The 17,742-nt window shown below is 36.4% G+C and overlaps 1 protein-coding gene across 3 annotated transcripts in view; it reads left to right on the plus strand.

Moving 5' to 3' along the window:
* Dyrk2 (Dual-specificity tyrosine phosphorylation-regulated kinase 2) overlaps positions 1–17,742 on the plus strand; it is a 59,735-nt gene that overhangs the window by 12,190 nt on the left and 29,803 nt on the right. The window contains exon 1 of one of the 3 annotated variants that reach the window (XM_069048663.1): positions 3,320–3,467. The exons of 1 other annotated variant lie outside the window; for it this stretch is intronic. In XM_069048663.1, the coding sequence (XP_068904764.1) occupies positions 3,396–3,467 (72 nt within the window). In that variant the 5' untranslated portion in view covers positions 3,320–3,395. Of the gene's footprint in view, positions 1–3,319; positions 3,483–17,742 lie in introns of those variants that run through there. One more of the 3 variants, XM_069048662.1, reaches the window with a different exon arrangement.

A 17,742-nucleotide genomic window follows, 5' to 3' on the forward strand; every position in this document is an offset into this window, starting at 1 on the left:
TTCCCTAGTCTTTAATTAGTTTCAAATATTTAAACCTCATTTGGTTAAATAAATCGCGCAATTTTACGCAAATCCCTCAGTCTTGTTCGGGAACTAATCGACCGAAATAAATTCAAAGTGAATCTAAAAGGGATCCCCTAAAAAACACAATGTTTATTTAGGTTGTAGAGTTGACAGAAGTCGAAGTGGATCGATTATTTTCATTCAACATTTAGCTACTCTTTCCGCTCTAAATCGTAATATTCCCATTATAGACATTGAAATGTCATCTCGACGAAACCTGCTACCCTTTACTATGGAATTTATTGTTTATGTTAAGGGGGAGACAGTCGATAATAGGTTTTTCGCATGCAAACCAAAACTATAAACTGTTGAAATCCCTAACAGGTACTCACTCCCAGTCATTTCCAAGTTTTGATAATGGACTGCAAGTTGTGACGAGCGATGAGACGTTTCGAAGATGCGCTTCTTGCGAAATTTCGGGGGTGGAGTATTGAGTGATATCGAGTTATCTATTTATATCTCTATAGGCCGTTGGTTTTTATTGGCCTGGCATGACGATCAATCATGTTAATGGAAAACGTTTACTTTTATTGCGAATGGTTTTATTAATTTTAAGGCAAATAGAAATTTTGTGGTTCGGAGATGAAGGCTGTACCATAACAGTCGAGGAAAGTTTGGTGGTTTAATTGGCCAGCTTCTAATTTCTTCGGATGACATATAATGTGTTTAATTAAGTTTGTTTACGATTTTCAAATTAACGGTTTTCCTTTAGCGTCATTTCATTTCTTACAAATAAAATTAGCAGTGTGGAATTCCTGGAGCTCACTCTAAAAAACACACACAAAAAAATATTCACAAACACGAGATTAATAGATTGTTTGCAGAGTGATTTATTCTTTGAGTTAATTTCAACAAACAATATAATCGTAGTTAAATTAACAGTATCCTTTCAGTGGAATTATATTAACATCATAATATGTGTATTCATAATTGTTAATAACTACAGTATATGTTTTCTTAACTTAAAAAAGATCTTTCAGTTTAATCTCTGCCTATTTCAATATACTTTTGTATTCTTATAAAACAATCTAAAATTTAAAAATTGTTTCGACTAAGCTTGTTTCTCCGTCAACACTTCGTTAATGACAACAACATAAAACACTTAGTTAACCTTCACAACTTACAAATTAGATTTTTTCAAAAAATATTTAACAGCTGTTCAAAATGTAAGCAATTTGCAAAGTTTGTAAAAATTGGAATCTATTTCACTTACGCACGGTAATAAAGTAAACTACATAATAAACGTAGATATGTAATTTACATTTGTTTTTTTAAAACCCCAGGAAGAAATATGAAATTTAACGACTTCGAATTTTTAAAATTATTTTTCGAGTCATCACTTTTTTAAGAGAAGTACTGTTATTCTTGTTAATTCAGCCAAAACAGTATCATTTGTATCTCTTTTCATTAATTATAAAAGTACAGTTTACCGGCTCCTTCACGTGGGTTGTTACATTTTTGTATCAACGTTGTCATTATTGTGCTGTCACTCATCCAGACGTGAAATTTACATAAGCATGAGTGCTAATCAAGTTCAGAAAACTAGTAGGTATGTGCAAATTGGCCAAATCGTATTGTTCTAACGGTCCCTTGTCAAGAATTTTAATAATTAATGAACTTTAGTTGTTAATCTCACTTTTTTGATAATTATTGATGACGGTTTCGTTTTTTTTAAATATTTGAATAATTCTTTTAGGTTTAATTAAAACAGTCAGTTGGCTGTGGACGGAATTGTAGGGTCAAACGAGGTCGAGTAACTTACAAAACACTTTTTAAAAATATATAATATTAAAAATGTCTAGCTCTTGATACACTTTTTAAATTTTTAAATTTAAATTTCTGTATTTTCAACATTAAAGTAATAAATACACTCTTTTAAAGTCACAAATTAGAAAAGAGATTTTTTTAATCATTTACTTTCAAAGAAAATCCGCATCAGCGGATTGAAATGCATAAACTATCGGGTGTTCATTTAAATTTATCCTCAAAATTAGCGTTAAAGAGTCGATTGTGAACGCACCACTCGTCAGTTTGCAGAGTTAAAACACAAACAACGAAAAAGAGAGGTTAAATTTAATAAGTTGATCCGTGATCTGTAATCCGTGGTTCGTTCACAACTCGTACATTCAGCCAAGGATTTTTTTTTCACAGTATAACAGGTAGATCATTACATAATTTATGAAACTTAATTTTTTTTAAATTTGCAAATGTATAAACTGATTTGTTCGAAATAATAATAAAAACAAGTTTAAACAATGTTTGACATGTTTCTTAATTTAATAACAAAACCTAATAATTTCCTAATTTAACAAGTACTTTTTAAAAAAGTTGTAAAAAATATGTCGGCAACGCGTAAAGTTAAACAAAGAAATGAAATTTAAATTTACATATCTAATTTTCTGATAATGTTGAACTTTAATTATATTATGAATATTTAAAAGTTGTTAAAATGTCAAACACCCCAGAAATATCAAGTGAAAAGGAAACGCGGAAAATTTTACGAAACTAACAAAAAAGTTTTTAATTGGGAAATTAATCATAAAGTATTAATTGTTTTAAGCACGCTCGATATGAGAATCGAAGCATATTGAACATTGAAAAACAACCCAAACCCTCACGTGTTCATTTTAAGAGAAGCAGAAACAATAAATGAGGAATTAAATTTTCTCGACGAGGCTCTCGGGGAAATCTATTTTGTCATCACGTCCTAACCATAAAAGTTTGTTATTTTGGTAAAATGAATAATAATCATTCCGTGACTGCCTATTCATTTTGTCAAAATTTCCCATTACTGAGAGATTTTCAGAACCATTTAGTTGCGGAAATTACGCTCCGCGCCTAGCACACGTGAAAATTTGAAAAATTCATGTCTACTGCTCTTGACGGCCTCCCGTCTATGCGTCGCCTTGGGATTAACAACTTTATTACAGCATCCATCCCTCATTCCCGTATAACCTAGTAATTTATTAGGTCAATTTTGCGGGCGCACATTTCCAGATGTAGGCAACTTGTTAGATTCCGCCCTGTAATCCATCGGCTCTGTGGGAATTTCCGGGCGGAGTCCGGTGAAAAGCTCGATCGCACGTTATAATTTGTAATCAGTAAAAAGCGACAATCGCCGCCGAATAATATTAGAAGAAACAGATCCGTGATGGAGGAGACGACCATGCGCGATCTCCACGTATTGATCGGTGGAAACGCGGGCCACAGCATCGCTTAGGCAGTGGCATTAGTTTGCGACCTCATCTCAATAGGGTCCGGTGCCGCCTCCTGGTGCGTAGTGAGTGCGTGTCTCTGATGGGTCCGAGATTTTCAGCGGCCCGCGGGCCTTGATGTGCGCCTACCACACTTACCCCAACACCCGGGGGTCGCGAACTATGGGCTGGACTCACGCTGACCACTCGGTATTCTCTACCATTGTTAGCAGACCACTTTAGATATAGATGTAGTCGAGCTGGTGCATTCTAGATTGCAGACGGGCGGCATGCGATTTCGTATGATTTGCTTTTGTTGTGCCGCTTTTTTCATTTTTTTTTCGAGTTTCGTCGGCCACATGCTTGCCTTCGCTGTTGTGACAACCAAACTTCTTATCGCAAACGTGTTGGCTTGTTTTGCTCTGTTTGTGCAAGGGATAGTCTGTTTATTAAATGTTGTGAGTGTGAACTCTTGAAAAGGTTTTATTTTAATTAATTGTTATTTTTGTTGTACATAGAAACCTTAGAGACTAAAACAAAACACAATATAAACCTACTTTAATTGCCTTTCTCAACACTCCCCCACAATTAAAGCTCTATATAATGCAAATAATCTCTACGTTAATATTACAACAATTACAATAGGTCATTTCGACAATAGCAACAAAAAATGTTGAGTGGCGAAAACAAAAGTAATTTTACTCTCAAAAAAGAAACTTATGGATGTATCTAAGTTTGAGTTTCTTTTACTCCAATAAGCAATCTTAATTTTTCGAAAGAAGTTCGTGGTAATCCTTTTGTCAAGATATCCGCCCTTTGCTCATTCGATGGTATATACTTGACATCGATGATTTTGCTCATTGCCAAATCCCGGACAAAGTGGTACTTGACGTCTAGGTGTTTCATCCTTCGGTGCTCGTACTTGCTCAGCAAGTGTATGTAGGATTGGTTGTCTTCGAACATGATGGTGGAATCCTCGTAGGTGACGTGCATGTCCCGGAGGAGATTTCTAAGCCATACAAGCTCAGCAGCAGCGCATGCCAAGGTGACATACTCCGCTTCCGTGGATGAGAGAGCCACCGTGTTCTGTTTCTTCGTCGACCAGCAGACGACGTTTCCATGGACTTGCAGTAAAAATCCCGTAGTGAATTTTCTGTCTAAGGATCCTGCCCAGTCTGAGTCTGCGTAAGCTGCGAGGACTGGAGCTGTCTGCCTGCGGTAAATCAGCCCAAAATGTTGAGTATCCTTCAGGTATCGGAGCATACGCTTCGCCTCAACCCACTGCTTGTCGGTTGCGTTTGCTTGAAAGCGAATCAGACACCCTATTAATTCGCGATATGGTTTTGTATCAACGATGCAATCTGCAGGTTCAACTTGCTCGGGTTGAATTTTTGCATCCATCGGAGTTTTTGCACCCTTGCAATCTTGCATGCCAAATCGAGTCAGCAATTTCTTAATATATCCGAATTGAGAGAGTCCCATCTCGTTGTCGTTCCGGGTGATACTTATTCCAAGAAAGTTCCGCAATTCTCCGAGGTCGGACATGGAGAATTCTCTTTTGAGAGCGGCTGTAACCTGGTCTAGCGTCGTTTTGTCGTCTCCAGCCAAAATTATGTCATCTACATACAGCAGGAGGTAGATTTTTGTGCCGTTTTGTATCTTTATATACAGGCAACGGTCATGTGGGGATTGTTTGAAGTGAATCCCTTTAACAAATGTATCAAACCGTTCATTCCAAACACGAGGTGCTTGTTTAAGACCATATAGTGAGCGATTTAACTTGCACACGAGTCCGTCTTTTCCGTTGATTCCATCAGGAACTTTCATGTAGATTGTTTCTTTCAGTTTTCCGTGAAGAAAGGCATTCTTCACGTCCATTTGCATCGCATGTAGGTTGTTTTCGTGGATTACTGAGAGAAGTGTTCTTATGGTTGTCAACCTTGCCACAGGAGCGTATACTTCGTCGTAGTCTATCCCCCTTTTTTGTGAACAACCTTTTATCACCAACCTCGCCTTGTACCGTTGTGGTTCTCCGTTGGCGTCCTTTTTCAGTCGAAACACCCACTTGTTGTTGATAGCCGTTTTTCCAGGTGGCAATTTCGTGTAAGTCCACGTTTCGTTAATATCCAATGCGCGCAATTCCTCCAACACAGCTTGGTACCATTTTTTTCTGTCTTCTAGGTTCTTGATATCCTCATAGTCCAGGGGTGCCTCGTCCACATAGGCCTCGGCGTTCAAGGCTATGACAGTGTACTCGTCGAAGTACTCGGGCTTCCTTTTAGTTCGACTAGAGCGTCTTGGTAAGCTTGTCTGCGTCGGTGTGAATTTTTGAGTCTTCGCTCCCGGAGTCTCCGTCGCATCATTCCAATTTTCCTCTTCATCTTCATCGGGTTCTTCATTTTCGAGTTTCTTTTCTTCGGTGTCCTCTTCTTCCGCATCTTCTTCTTCCGTATCCTCCTCCCGATCCGCCGTATTAGCGTTACCATAGGGTGATGGAAACGTAGCCTCATCGAAGATGACGTCATGCCCGACTACGACTTTTCGTTCTTCCAACAGCCAGAGCCTGTAGCCGTTTGGTGCGTAGCCTAGGAGAATGCATTTCCGTGTTCGAGTGTCAAATTTCCTCGGGTTTAACTGTTTTGGAATATGTTGGTATACCAAGCAGCCGAAAATTTGTACCTTTTTAAGGTTAGGTTTAAAGCCAAACCATTTTTCCGCCGGAGTGCAGTTCTCGAGTGCTACAGTTGGAGAGCGATTTATCAGAAAAGCCGCTGTGGTGACTGCTTCCGTCCAAAACGATTTTGGCAAGTTGCTGGACAGCAGCATATATCTCGCCTTCTCCACTATAGTCCTGTTCAGCCTCTCTGCGACCCCATTTTGTTCCGGTGTGTAAGGAACCGTGCATTCCATCTGGATACCCTGTTTTTCGAAGTGCTCCATGAGTGCGTTCGTCATGTACTCACGACCATTATCAGACCTGAAGCGTGATATTTTAAGGTTGAAATGAGCTGTGGCCATGGCTTCATATTTTCTAAAAAAACGAGGGATTTCAGTTTTTGAACTTATGGGATAGGCGACAGTGAAATGTGTAAAGTCATCAATGAAGGTTAAGATGTATTTCTTTTTGTCGTGAGATTCTGGAGTGACAGGTCCAAGTAGATCACTGTGTACAAGTTCCAGTGGTCTATTTGTTCGTGGTCGTTTTTCCTTGTGCGGGAGTTTCGTTTGCTTTCCACCTACACATACGTCACACGGTGAAGTTTCAGCATTCTTCGCAGAGATCGTCACCCCGTCCACAATCTGTGACAGTTTTTGCAGTTTGCTGTTTCCTATATGCCCGAGCCTGTGGTGCCAAAGTTTCCCACTTCCGTCAGTCTTGCTGAGATTTGCCACCTCAACATTTTCCTGAAGTTTGAGCTCGTACAGTTTGTTCTTGCATTGTGCGACACCAATAATTTTGTCTCCCTTGAGAATCCGTCCGCAACCTTGCTTAAAGACAACAGCAAGTCCTTGCATCTCAAGTTTCCGCACTGATAACAGATTGATTTCTAATCCTGGAACGATAAGGACTTTTGAAATATAAATATTGTAGACTTTATTTCCAACAACAGATTTGCCTCGAAATTCTCCAAATGTTTCCGCTTTGAGTGTGACACCTGATTTGGCAATTTTAATGCACACAGGATGATCCAGTTTCTGTATATTACTGACATGGTTGCCATTTTTTACCAGATGTTCGGACGCTCCCGAGTCAAGGCACCAAACCGTGCTTTTCACATTTCCACTCAGGTAAGCCGAGAAACTGTGTTCATTTGAGAATTCACTTTCGCCTTCATCTGACGCACTGTTTGTAGCTACGTTAGCATTCCTACTTTTGAATTGTTTTTGTTGATGTTCACTTCTTGATTTATTTAGTCTACATTCTGAACGATAATGACCATATTTTCCACAATTGTGACATCTTCGTTCATTTTTCCATTTCTGTTTCGTTTCTTCCGGTGTGGCAAAAGCCAAAGGTGGCTGCGTTTCATTCTTGCTTTTCCGCTGCTTGCCTTCCCGTTTCCTGTCCTCGTCGCGCAGACGAGTCCTCACAAAGCTCATGGTGAGTTTTTCTGAACTGAGCGTCTCCAGGGCCGTGACGACGGAGTCGTATTCACCAGGCATCGTTAAGAGCAAATGGCACACGATGTCTTGTTCCTCCATCTTGGCACCAGTCGATCGTAGATCACGCATGACTCGATCAAATTTGAGAAAATGAGCCTCCAACGTTTCCTTCGCGGGGCTATATTTCATCAACAGAAGCTCTTTTCGTAGTAGTAACTGACCTGCCAAACCTTGACGTTCAAATGTATTTGTCAGTTCCGTCCAAATTTCAAATGCAGTTTCCTTGTCCTTTACATATTCCAAGTGACTGTCGGCCACTCGTTGGACAATCTGGGACTTGCACTTCTTATCCCTTTTCTTTAGTTGCTCCTTCTTTTTTACTTTATCTTGTGCCGTGATATCTGAGGCATCAACGGCTTCCACTGATGCATTCATCGGTGTTTCCAGGATGTCCAGGAGGTCGAGTTCATCAAGCAGAGTCTCCATGCGGAATTTCCAATTCGAAAAATTCGATCCGTCGAAGAGAGGGACCTTATTCTTGTCGTCGGCCATCGAACGTTGTTAGAACAAATTACGCGTATTTTTAAGTTCGTTAATTTACTTATGACTCTTATTACTCGTCGCGAACTGCGCTCACTGGGCCCATAACCTGTTGTGAGTGTGAACTCTTGAAAAGGTTTTATTTTAATTAATTGTTATTTTTGTTGTACATAGAAACCTTAGAGACTAAAACAAAACACAATATAAACCTACTTTAATTGCCTTTCTCAACATTAAATAATAAGGGGAGAATTGTCGGACTTGTATCTCGACAATGGACAACATGGATATAAAAAATCCAATTTATTCTGTCTGTCGACCAATTGATAATAATTTCTGCTTTATTTGGGAACCATTTAACAATTGTTAGCGATTAAACTCGGTCACTATCTTATCCACCGATGCTTTCGATTGTAAAAGTGATATAAACATCACCGACCGATAGGCAATTTAGTTAATGAAACCGCTGCTTTTATTAGGAATTTAATTGATGGGGACATTCGTTGACTGATTTATCTCGTATCGTATCAACAGATTTTGTTTTATTTTACACCTCCTTCATTTCCCCTTTATTTACAACAACACCACAAACTGATTTACTCTTTCTGTCATGAAATATTTACTTTTGTATTATTACATGAGTTTCAATCTTTCCAATTCACCGAAAATGACCTAAAAATATATTTAAATAAAATGCAACGTGAACTTCAAAATATTTTAAAATATGAGAACATTTTTGACTTTACAAATACTTCTCTTAAAATAATCACTTTTTCTACTTAAAATATTTTAGTGCAAACATGACAAATAAGTAAATGTATGAGTCAACTGTACGCCAAAATTATTTATTTAACAGTGCTAATGACCGAGCATATCATGTATTTTTTTAAAATTATTTTAGAAAGTTTAAATGTTTCTAAATCTAGTATCATTATTTATGTATAATGAATTCTAACATGGTGCTAATCTTAAATTAAAAAAAAAAAAGAAAAATTTTGAGAGCTTGGAATCGTGTCATGTAAATATTTGAACGCTTCCACTTCCAGTGAAACCACAAAAAAATTGAATATGTATTATGTATGTGAATATTTTCGTTTGAATCACATTGGCTATACATATTTATTTTTTACACAGAGAAATAATGAGCAAGCGAGTAAATAATAACCATTTTAACTATAGCCGACGCATACAATTTATTATATTATTTTTGTAGTCATTCTCCAAAAAAATTCACTTCATTTTTTTAATGAAATATCTGTATATTTTTTATATTGAAATTTGAGAATACATACTTTGTTTTTATAAATATTTTTTACGAATTTTCGGTTTTAAATAATGTCAGCTTATACAGGGTGAAGTTGAAATGCATTACTATTCTTCCCAACGTGATATCAATGGCACACTCCACTTTTGTGCTTAATCTGTCAATCAAGAAATTACACTCCCATTTTGCCCGGCCGCTACTATACATGCACGTGATTCTGATGTATATATATTTCACCCTGTATTTTTTTAAATTGATTAAATTGATAAAAAGTGTTAAGTTTCCCTCAATACTTGTGTACTCTATCTAGACTGTAGTCTAGAAATTTGAGAAAAACATTTTTTATTGCTTTTTATTAAAGGATAGAATTTCGAAACTGTGTCTTCTAAACTCTATTTGGGAGTTCCAAAAATTGGGGAATTTATAGCGGTTTGAAAAATTAATTCGGTAGATACGGAAAAGTTTGCAACATTTTTCTGTAAATTATGTTTTTTAACGACTGCAGTAATATCGCAAGATCTGATTCACTTGCACACGTCATTTTATGGCTGGTAGAGCTGTTGGATTCTCTCATGGGCTGTGACCTTGGAAATATCTACGCGAAGGCGGAGCGATAAACCAGTGAAAGATCCGTAAATGAAAACTGAAAACGTCGACTACTTTACGTGCAAATAGACAAGAGAGAGACGACACTAACGCAACGAATGATGATGTTTTCCGGTCGGTTTGTAGCGCTTACTTGAGACCGATATTCGTCATTTGCGCAGATATGACTCATAGCTCATGAGAAAATCCAAGACCTCTACCATAGTTAGTGTTTTGTACATTACATTCAAGTTGTACATAATAGACCGACGCTGAAAATCTTTTATATGTTTATGCAGTTGAAAAAAATCCCCCAAAAATACTTATAAAATATCCCATTCTACATAGAATGGTTCCCTAAAGATTAGTTTAGGATCATTCCTCCTTTGGCTAAACAGTTTTTAATTATCAGGAAGGATAAATGCTCGAATTATAATGTCGCGGTAATTTTTAGTATCACTCCACTTGTTTGTTGGAGTTAACTTTCAGGAATATACTTCTTGGAGTTCTTAATGTTTTATTTAGAAAATTTATGTTGGCGTTGTAAAGACTAGTTCAGAGCAGTTAAATAATTATGATAAAAAATATTTCTTTTATTTAAAAAACCATTTAGATATAAAAATATCTACTGAATATTTAACAAAATCGTGACACAGTTTTATAATCTTCGTGAATACAGGCGTTACCCTGTTGGTAAATTTTTAACAACGCTGTAAAGTAAAATCACAAAACCAGTTTCAGAGATAAGCGCACCTGCAAATCTACTGTTCGTTTTATTAATGTGTTGATAAGAACACTTTGGAGTTAACAATATTAAACGGTTGGCATGTTAAGGTGTCTCCAAAAAGAGATGAAATCTAGATGTGTTCTATAAATATTTAAAAGATTTTTACTTGGAAAGCAGAGATTTATTGGCCAACACAATAGAATAAACTGAAAGAACACCGTTCTAGTTGATAAAATTGACAACTAAATTCAGAAATTCTCTATCTTTGGGTTTTGTCTCCGCAAATTAATTTACTTCAGCTGTGCTTCTCTTAAAAATTTTATTAGAGTGTCCCATTTCCACAAATCTACTTTCTTCTCTCTCAAATGTTGATTAAGTGCTTGTGGTAAGTGCGCACAGATTTTACAGGCCCATTTCGCGGAATTACTGAGGATGTTCGTAATTTCGAGCAATACAGACGACTTTCTTACTTGTGACATTTAGACAGATACATGTAATGAGAGAACACAATTTTCGAGATTGCAAGTAAATGTTATCTTCCTGGGGCTGTTGTCTACGGAAAACCCGAAACCACATCCAAAGTTAGATAATTGTATTATCAGATAAACCCACAATTTCTCTTTCTTTCTTTCCGACTTAGTCCCTTCGCCCTCACTTCAATGTATGCCTGGGGCAAACACAGTAATTAAATTACGTGATTCAGAAGGCATACGTCACGTTTCGCGTTCGATCCTCCTTGATGGAGGTAAACTGGGCGACATCTGATCTAAGAGTTGACGTTTATAAACACATTATAAAGGCGCCATTCCGATTTGTTTTCATCGGTCTAGATTTGTATTGGCAAGTCAACGTAAAATGTGAAAACGTAATGTTGTTGCTGATTGTGGTGGAAAAACTTTCATACGCTGTCGTGACGAAGGTTACATCAAAATATTCATCTAACATTAGAATCTAAATATGTTTTAATTCTACTTGCGCAATGGAATTGTTCGGGAAAAGAATGCGGTTAAATAGTGTTGTCATGGACACCGCCGGTGTCATCTAAGTTAACTCAATGAGGGACATTTTAAATTGCTTTTGATTTGTGCAGTTAGAAGTGTATCTCAAAGGATAACTTGATACCACAGTTTTAACTGCATTTCAGTGGTACCACTTTATTTAGGAGTGCTGTTAATTTTTTGTCATCACGGAATAAACAAATCTTTTCTATGTTTTACATTTCCCACATCATTACTCATAATATTTTTGACAGAGATTTATTGAGTCGTGTTTAACATTGCCTGTAAAGACCACCATAGAATTTAGTCAGGGTTTTGCTACCAGGACAAGTATTTTTTTCAAATAATCAATAAAAAGTCCGGGTCAAATTGGAGTAAGTGCTGTCCTGCATGTTGATATTTTTCATGTCGTTCAAAAACGACTGTATTTTACTCTCAATTACGTGATTTGGAAAGCAAGAAAAAGGAAGATATAAATGTGGTACGCTGCTGACAAATAAAAAATTTTGTTTCCGGATACTGTGTCAACATTATGAAGATAACATTCTTTCTACAGTTTGGCATTATTTGATCTCGACATTATCTATAATTAACATAATAAAAAGTAAAAGATTCTTTTATAATGAATTGTTGATTTTCTTCCTTCATTTCTTCAAACAGGTCAATAATCTTCCACTCCACGTCTAGAATCTTACAAACACTTTTGCTTAATTAAACAAACTCCACCTACTCTATATTCGCGTTAAATTAGCGAACATTAGCACCTCAACTAAAAACTAACTGTAAACTTTAAAAGACAAACGTTCAACCTTACACTAATATTTTAACAAGCTAGCCAAATAGAAAACACACAGAGAACGTGCTATTTTTTATTGTCACTATAAAAACGTGTACGTCTGGACCGATTTCATCCGGATGTGGAAATTTTGAAGTGTTTGTGTTTTATTTTGGATAATTGTACCTCCGACATGTGTTTATACGTTTTGTTGTTAAACAGAATTCCAAGTGTGCGCTTCGGTTCATGTTACAGATAGCTAATCCGGAGAGCGATAGCTTTGATAATTTAGACATTTTACGGTCGTGCTGATTGAAAACCATCTGGCATATTACTATTTGGAGGAAACTTTATAGCATTGTGACCTAATACGTCTTAAATATTTACGTCTATCTGGTGTGCTCAATTTTTGGTATTGTTAATTGGATGGAGTTTTTCCTGAGTGTCAATTGTGAGGCATTGTTCCAGTAAAGATGTATAAATGAGCGTTCATAACAAATCAGCTCTACTGCCGTTACAAAGAGACTTTGTACTTGTTAATTGTGTGCGCCATGTACTCAGCTAACAATGCCATTAATAAGGCTAGCTTACCCCATTATTATCGAGAGATAATTCACTAATATCTCTGTTGCTGAAAGCTATTTTAAATAACGAGCAGCAGCAGTAGTAGTGTTGCTAGCGTGCCCTTTTGTTCTGTAAAGTATAAAAAATATGCGTTTGGTCTGAAACCACTAAGCAGCTATCTGCATTTGATTCAATTTTCCCAAGTAAACCTTTAAAAAGTTCACACATTTTAGAAGTGAAAGTGTCATTTTAGCTTGTAACGTGACAGTTGAGAAACATATTTCAGGATTTTAAGAATTCTCTTCAGAATCATCAGTAACGCCGAAACAAGCATTTTTAAAACAGCGTTCCAACAACTGCAATTATCACCAGTTATGGTTCTCCAGTTCGCCGTTTTTTGCCAGTTTTGTTCTATGTTTGTTGGTACAGATGGGTCCAACTACCGACCTAAATTAGGTGACTCCCTTTCCTCCTTTCCGAACAATTTCATCGTTTTCGCTCGCATATGTGTGAAACTTTTGAACGTTGTTCCAGCAGCCGTTACTTTTATGGCATCTGCCTTGTTGGAAAACAGATATCCGCGTGAAGCTTCTTTTAATAATGTAAACTGGTTATGAACTGGCGGAATAAGATCTGGGTTAGATTCGACAGAACCTCGTGGCTGTGTAGGGTTGAATATCGGGGGAATTACACCGAAAATTTGTTTTGATGCAATAACAACCCTTGTCTGTTGAAGTGAGGACGATATTACTCTTTCAGTTCCCTCCTTTGCGCAGTCATAACCTATTTTCAAGTTTGAATTTCACGTCTGGTGGCGGAAAATTTCTTGTTATAAAATTTACAGGACGAAATGATGACAAACCCTTTTTATAAGGGAAAGACTGACGTCACACCGGGAACATAATTATTCACCCTAAATAATGTAGCTGACGGGGGAACTTCTCGTCACACATTTATGAACCGATGCGACAAGTGTTAAGCATCGGGCTCAACCTGAAATAACATATTTAAAGTATCGGGTGTTAATTTAAATTTATCCTCAAAGTTGGCGATGAGAGTCGGTTGTGAACGCACCACTCGTCAGTTTGCAGAGTAAAAACACAAACAACGCAGAAAGTGAGGTTAGATTTAAACCGCTGATCCGTGAGCTGTAATCCGTGGTGCGTTCACAATCGACTCTTCGACGCCTACATTTAAATGAACACCCGACATGTATTTGAATTTTGTCACAAATACGTCGGTACATTCGATAATAAATAATTCAACGAAAATGTAATTCAGCGTTAAATGTAATGTGGGTAGCTCAAAGCGTGTGCTTTGTGTTGCACATGTGTTGAGCAGTGGATAATTATCAATAGAGAGGATGTACGCAACAAAAATTATAAGAATAGGTAAACAAATTGGACGTATTTGATTTGGCACTTTTCATTTGTTTTGCTCTCGAATCTCTTTCTGCCAAAGTCAAATACTTTGAGCTTTTAATTATATGTAAACAAGGTAATACCTCAGACAATCATTGCCAGTGAACTTGAGACTCTTAAGGTAAGGTCCACACTTGTAAGTTATAGCTGCAAACGACCTTTAGTTATTCTGGTACGATCGCCCCTAAGCTGCCACCCAAATTTTATGATAGCATTGTGAGCGTCTAGACGCCTGATCAGGTGGGATTTCCTAAAAGGGCAAACAATGAAAATGTATAGGTTTTTTTCCAGAATAAATTATACAAGGCGTCAGCCAACGGCATAGTTTAAATTATTAGTTTTTCTCTTGAATTGGCTTATTTGAGACTAAAAAAGCTTCGTACTGCTATTTAGTGTAGTAAATTATCATAAGCTAACCTTCCATCACCTACACGTTTCCTACTAACAAGAATTCAAGTATGTTGGTCAAATAGATGTGTAACTACCGTGTTGTTTAAGTAGTTCTAATGTTTGAATAATCTGGCATTTTTAATATGAGTAGTAATTATTTCAAGATTTTATTACTACCGACTTCACTCTGCAAATATTGAATAAATTATGCTCGAGTTATAATGTTCTGCACAATGTTGAAAATGTTAAAAGTAGTCGTATTTTAATTAGACGTAAGAATAAATGGTCTTTTTAAGAAGACACATATTTATATTACACAATAGCTCTTGTCAGGGCTACTTTTTGCAGAATGCTTTTTCCTTGTAAGCCAGACCAACATGACAAAACATATCTCTTCCACGTTAATTAAGAATAGTTTTTAACAAAATAAAAATATTTCTGCATAAAAAAAAATTGTTGATAACATAAAGTAGCTTCTGCGTCATATTCCTAACTGTCACATTTTTTGGTAGGCATAATATTTACACAAAATCAAATTATGTGACCTAAAATTTTTTTACAAAATCCTGCAAACGTAAACATTTTTTTCCTCTTCAATGTCAGTACTGTTGAGGTTTCATACCACTCAAGCAAAACCTTGACTCTGGACAGATCGATGTTTTCTTTTGTATATTCTTTATTGTTCAGTTTGTTAAATTCAAATCGCTCTCCTGACCTTTGTCGCGCATTTTTATTGCAGGACAGTTGCCATATCGTCACCTACATGCTAGTAAAGAAGCTTTACTTATTACGAAACCCGAAATCTATGACCACCATAAAGATGATTTTAGAGTCTTAATGACAGAAACTGATCCCCGAATTTGGTTAAACACAAATACAACAATAGCTTCGTTATAAATAAATTTTAATACAAATAGATATCTGAAGCTGGTGTGGGCGAGAATTATCATTCACTGTTTGCATTTAATTATTTATTAGATATCTTGGAGCTTTCCGTCTAATTTATGTAATAAATAAAATAAATTGCAGACCTACACGTTTCAGGTAATTTACCGAATACTCTTGGGAGGTTTTGTTGTTACATAATTTAAATGGTATTATAATTTTTTACTTGCTTACAAAACTTGTATTTTACGTTTCCCTGTACAAATTTCCTGCTTCAGGAAATTTTTATTGCAAGATACATTTAGCTGATATCTGCTAATGAATTCGTTATGAGTTAAACTTGGGGTCATTTGCAGACTCACAAAAAATTCATTTTGCAATTATTACCCTTGCTCTTGTCAGCATTTTCTTTGTAGTCGTTGAAGGAAAACCAACAGACTAACTGATTAACAAATCGTTACACACCAAGTAATCGTAAAACTTAAAAATTTACACCTGAATTATTTCATTTGTTTACTTTAGATTTGCCATTCAGAGACCTTTGACCTCTGCTTTAAAATTCTATTATCACTGCTACATCAAATCTAAACTACTAATTCACTAAACATAATAGTTTAATTCTTAATAGGATTTACAAGCAATTGTTCGCTGTTCGTTTCAATGCATTATTCAGTTCTGCGTCTGTTTATACATGTGGCGAAGAAGAAAAAATGTGTAGTAAATTTGCAGATCATACTTATGCATACCACCTACATCGCTTGTTTATCACATAAAAACTGTCTGCTCTTATGTAAAGGACGAAGGGTTGGGCCTAGGATCGATCTCTGCGTGATCCCGACTCCATCTGCATGAAACAACAACACAATTTATTTCGCCATAATTAATTAATTCGGGGTAGTTTAGAGTATTGGGACTTGCAGTTTTGTAAAAAACGAGGTTGAATGAACCTATTATCCGAAGTGGAATTAAAAGTGGATCTCCATTAAAACAACTCACTTTAATAATGACTGCCATTAACAGCTGTGATTGACTTGACGTTTATCGCCACTGCCACCAACTTCCATATTTCAATTTTGTACTAAAACGGAAAATTGTGCTTTTAAACCACCAAATTGCAATGCAAGGGACAAAATTTTTATAAACAAAAACATGAAAATATTGCAAATGTGTTCTACTAGAAAAATATAGAGTAATAGTTCACATGGTAGCTTGATTCTTACATTAGATTTGCTCATTAAAAAATAACAGTAAACTCTTAAACGTTTCAACAACTTTTACATCTAGATTAGTATTTTGCTACCTACTGATCCCGAACTGGCTACCTGGAAATTAATTACTGGAAGCACAACCATTATTATATAACGGATCGGACATTCTAACAATGACATACGACCATCCTGATTTGTAGACATCGAACGGCATACCTACTCGGTTGAGTTTCTTCGTTATTAACTTCGAGACTTTCAACAATAGCTTCGTACCAGTAATCTAAGTACTTGACCTGGATACATTTTTGCACCGTGTTCCGTGAACTCTATCTGGAGCTTAAGAAGAAATTGTGTTTAGAAGCTTTTTAAAAAATCGTCGCTTGGCAGTGATACGGGTCTAGGAGCTGGAATAAAACTTTCCCCCATCACGTAGAGATACCATCAAGTGAAATAGTTTCAGAGGCAAAGCGTGACATTTTGCAAATGTCACAATTTCCAATGGAGAATGCATGCTGGCAATGCGCACCTGATGAATAAAATCTAGGTATCTGACTTTTGAACAGGAGAGAAACTGCGTTAATTGAAAGTGTGCTCGTCTGGACTCCTAACAGTGAAAATCTCGTTTGATTGTAAAACAAAAACACTTTCGTTTGATAATTTATGTGCAGCAATTAAACGTAATAAATGAACGTTTTATCATTATTAAATATGGCGCCATAATTGATACCGACGTGTGGTATTTTTGATAACAATCATTATCGTTGCTTGTGAGCGTTACCTAAAAGATTTATCGGCTCTAACTGACACGCATCACATTATGCGTTTATTATTAAATCATGCGACATCACGTTTAATAAAACACGGACTCGGCCATCATTTACATTAGAAAATCGTATAAAAATTACGGGTGGAGCTTGAAAAGACAGCGGTTTAAAAGGATCATCTGAAAATTTCACGCTTTGGATCAAATCGCTTTAATCATTCATCCATATTTATAACAGGAGCGGATTTTCAACAGATACAT

This window comes from Tenebrio molitor, chromosome 5 (assembly GCF_963966145.1).
Source record: "Tenebrio molitor chromosome 5, icTenMoli1.1, whole genome shotgun sequence".
NCBI classification, from domain to species: Eukaryota; Metazoa; Arthropoda; class Insecta; order Coleoptera; family Tenebrionidae; genus Tenebrio; species Tenebrio molitor.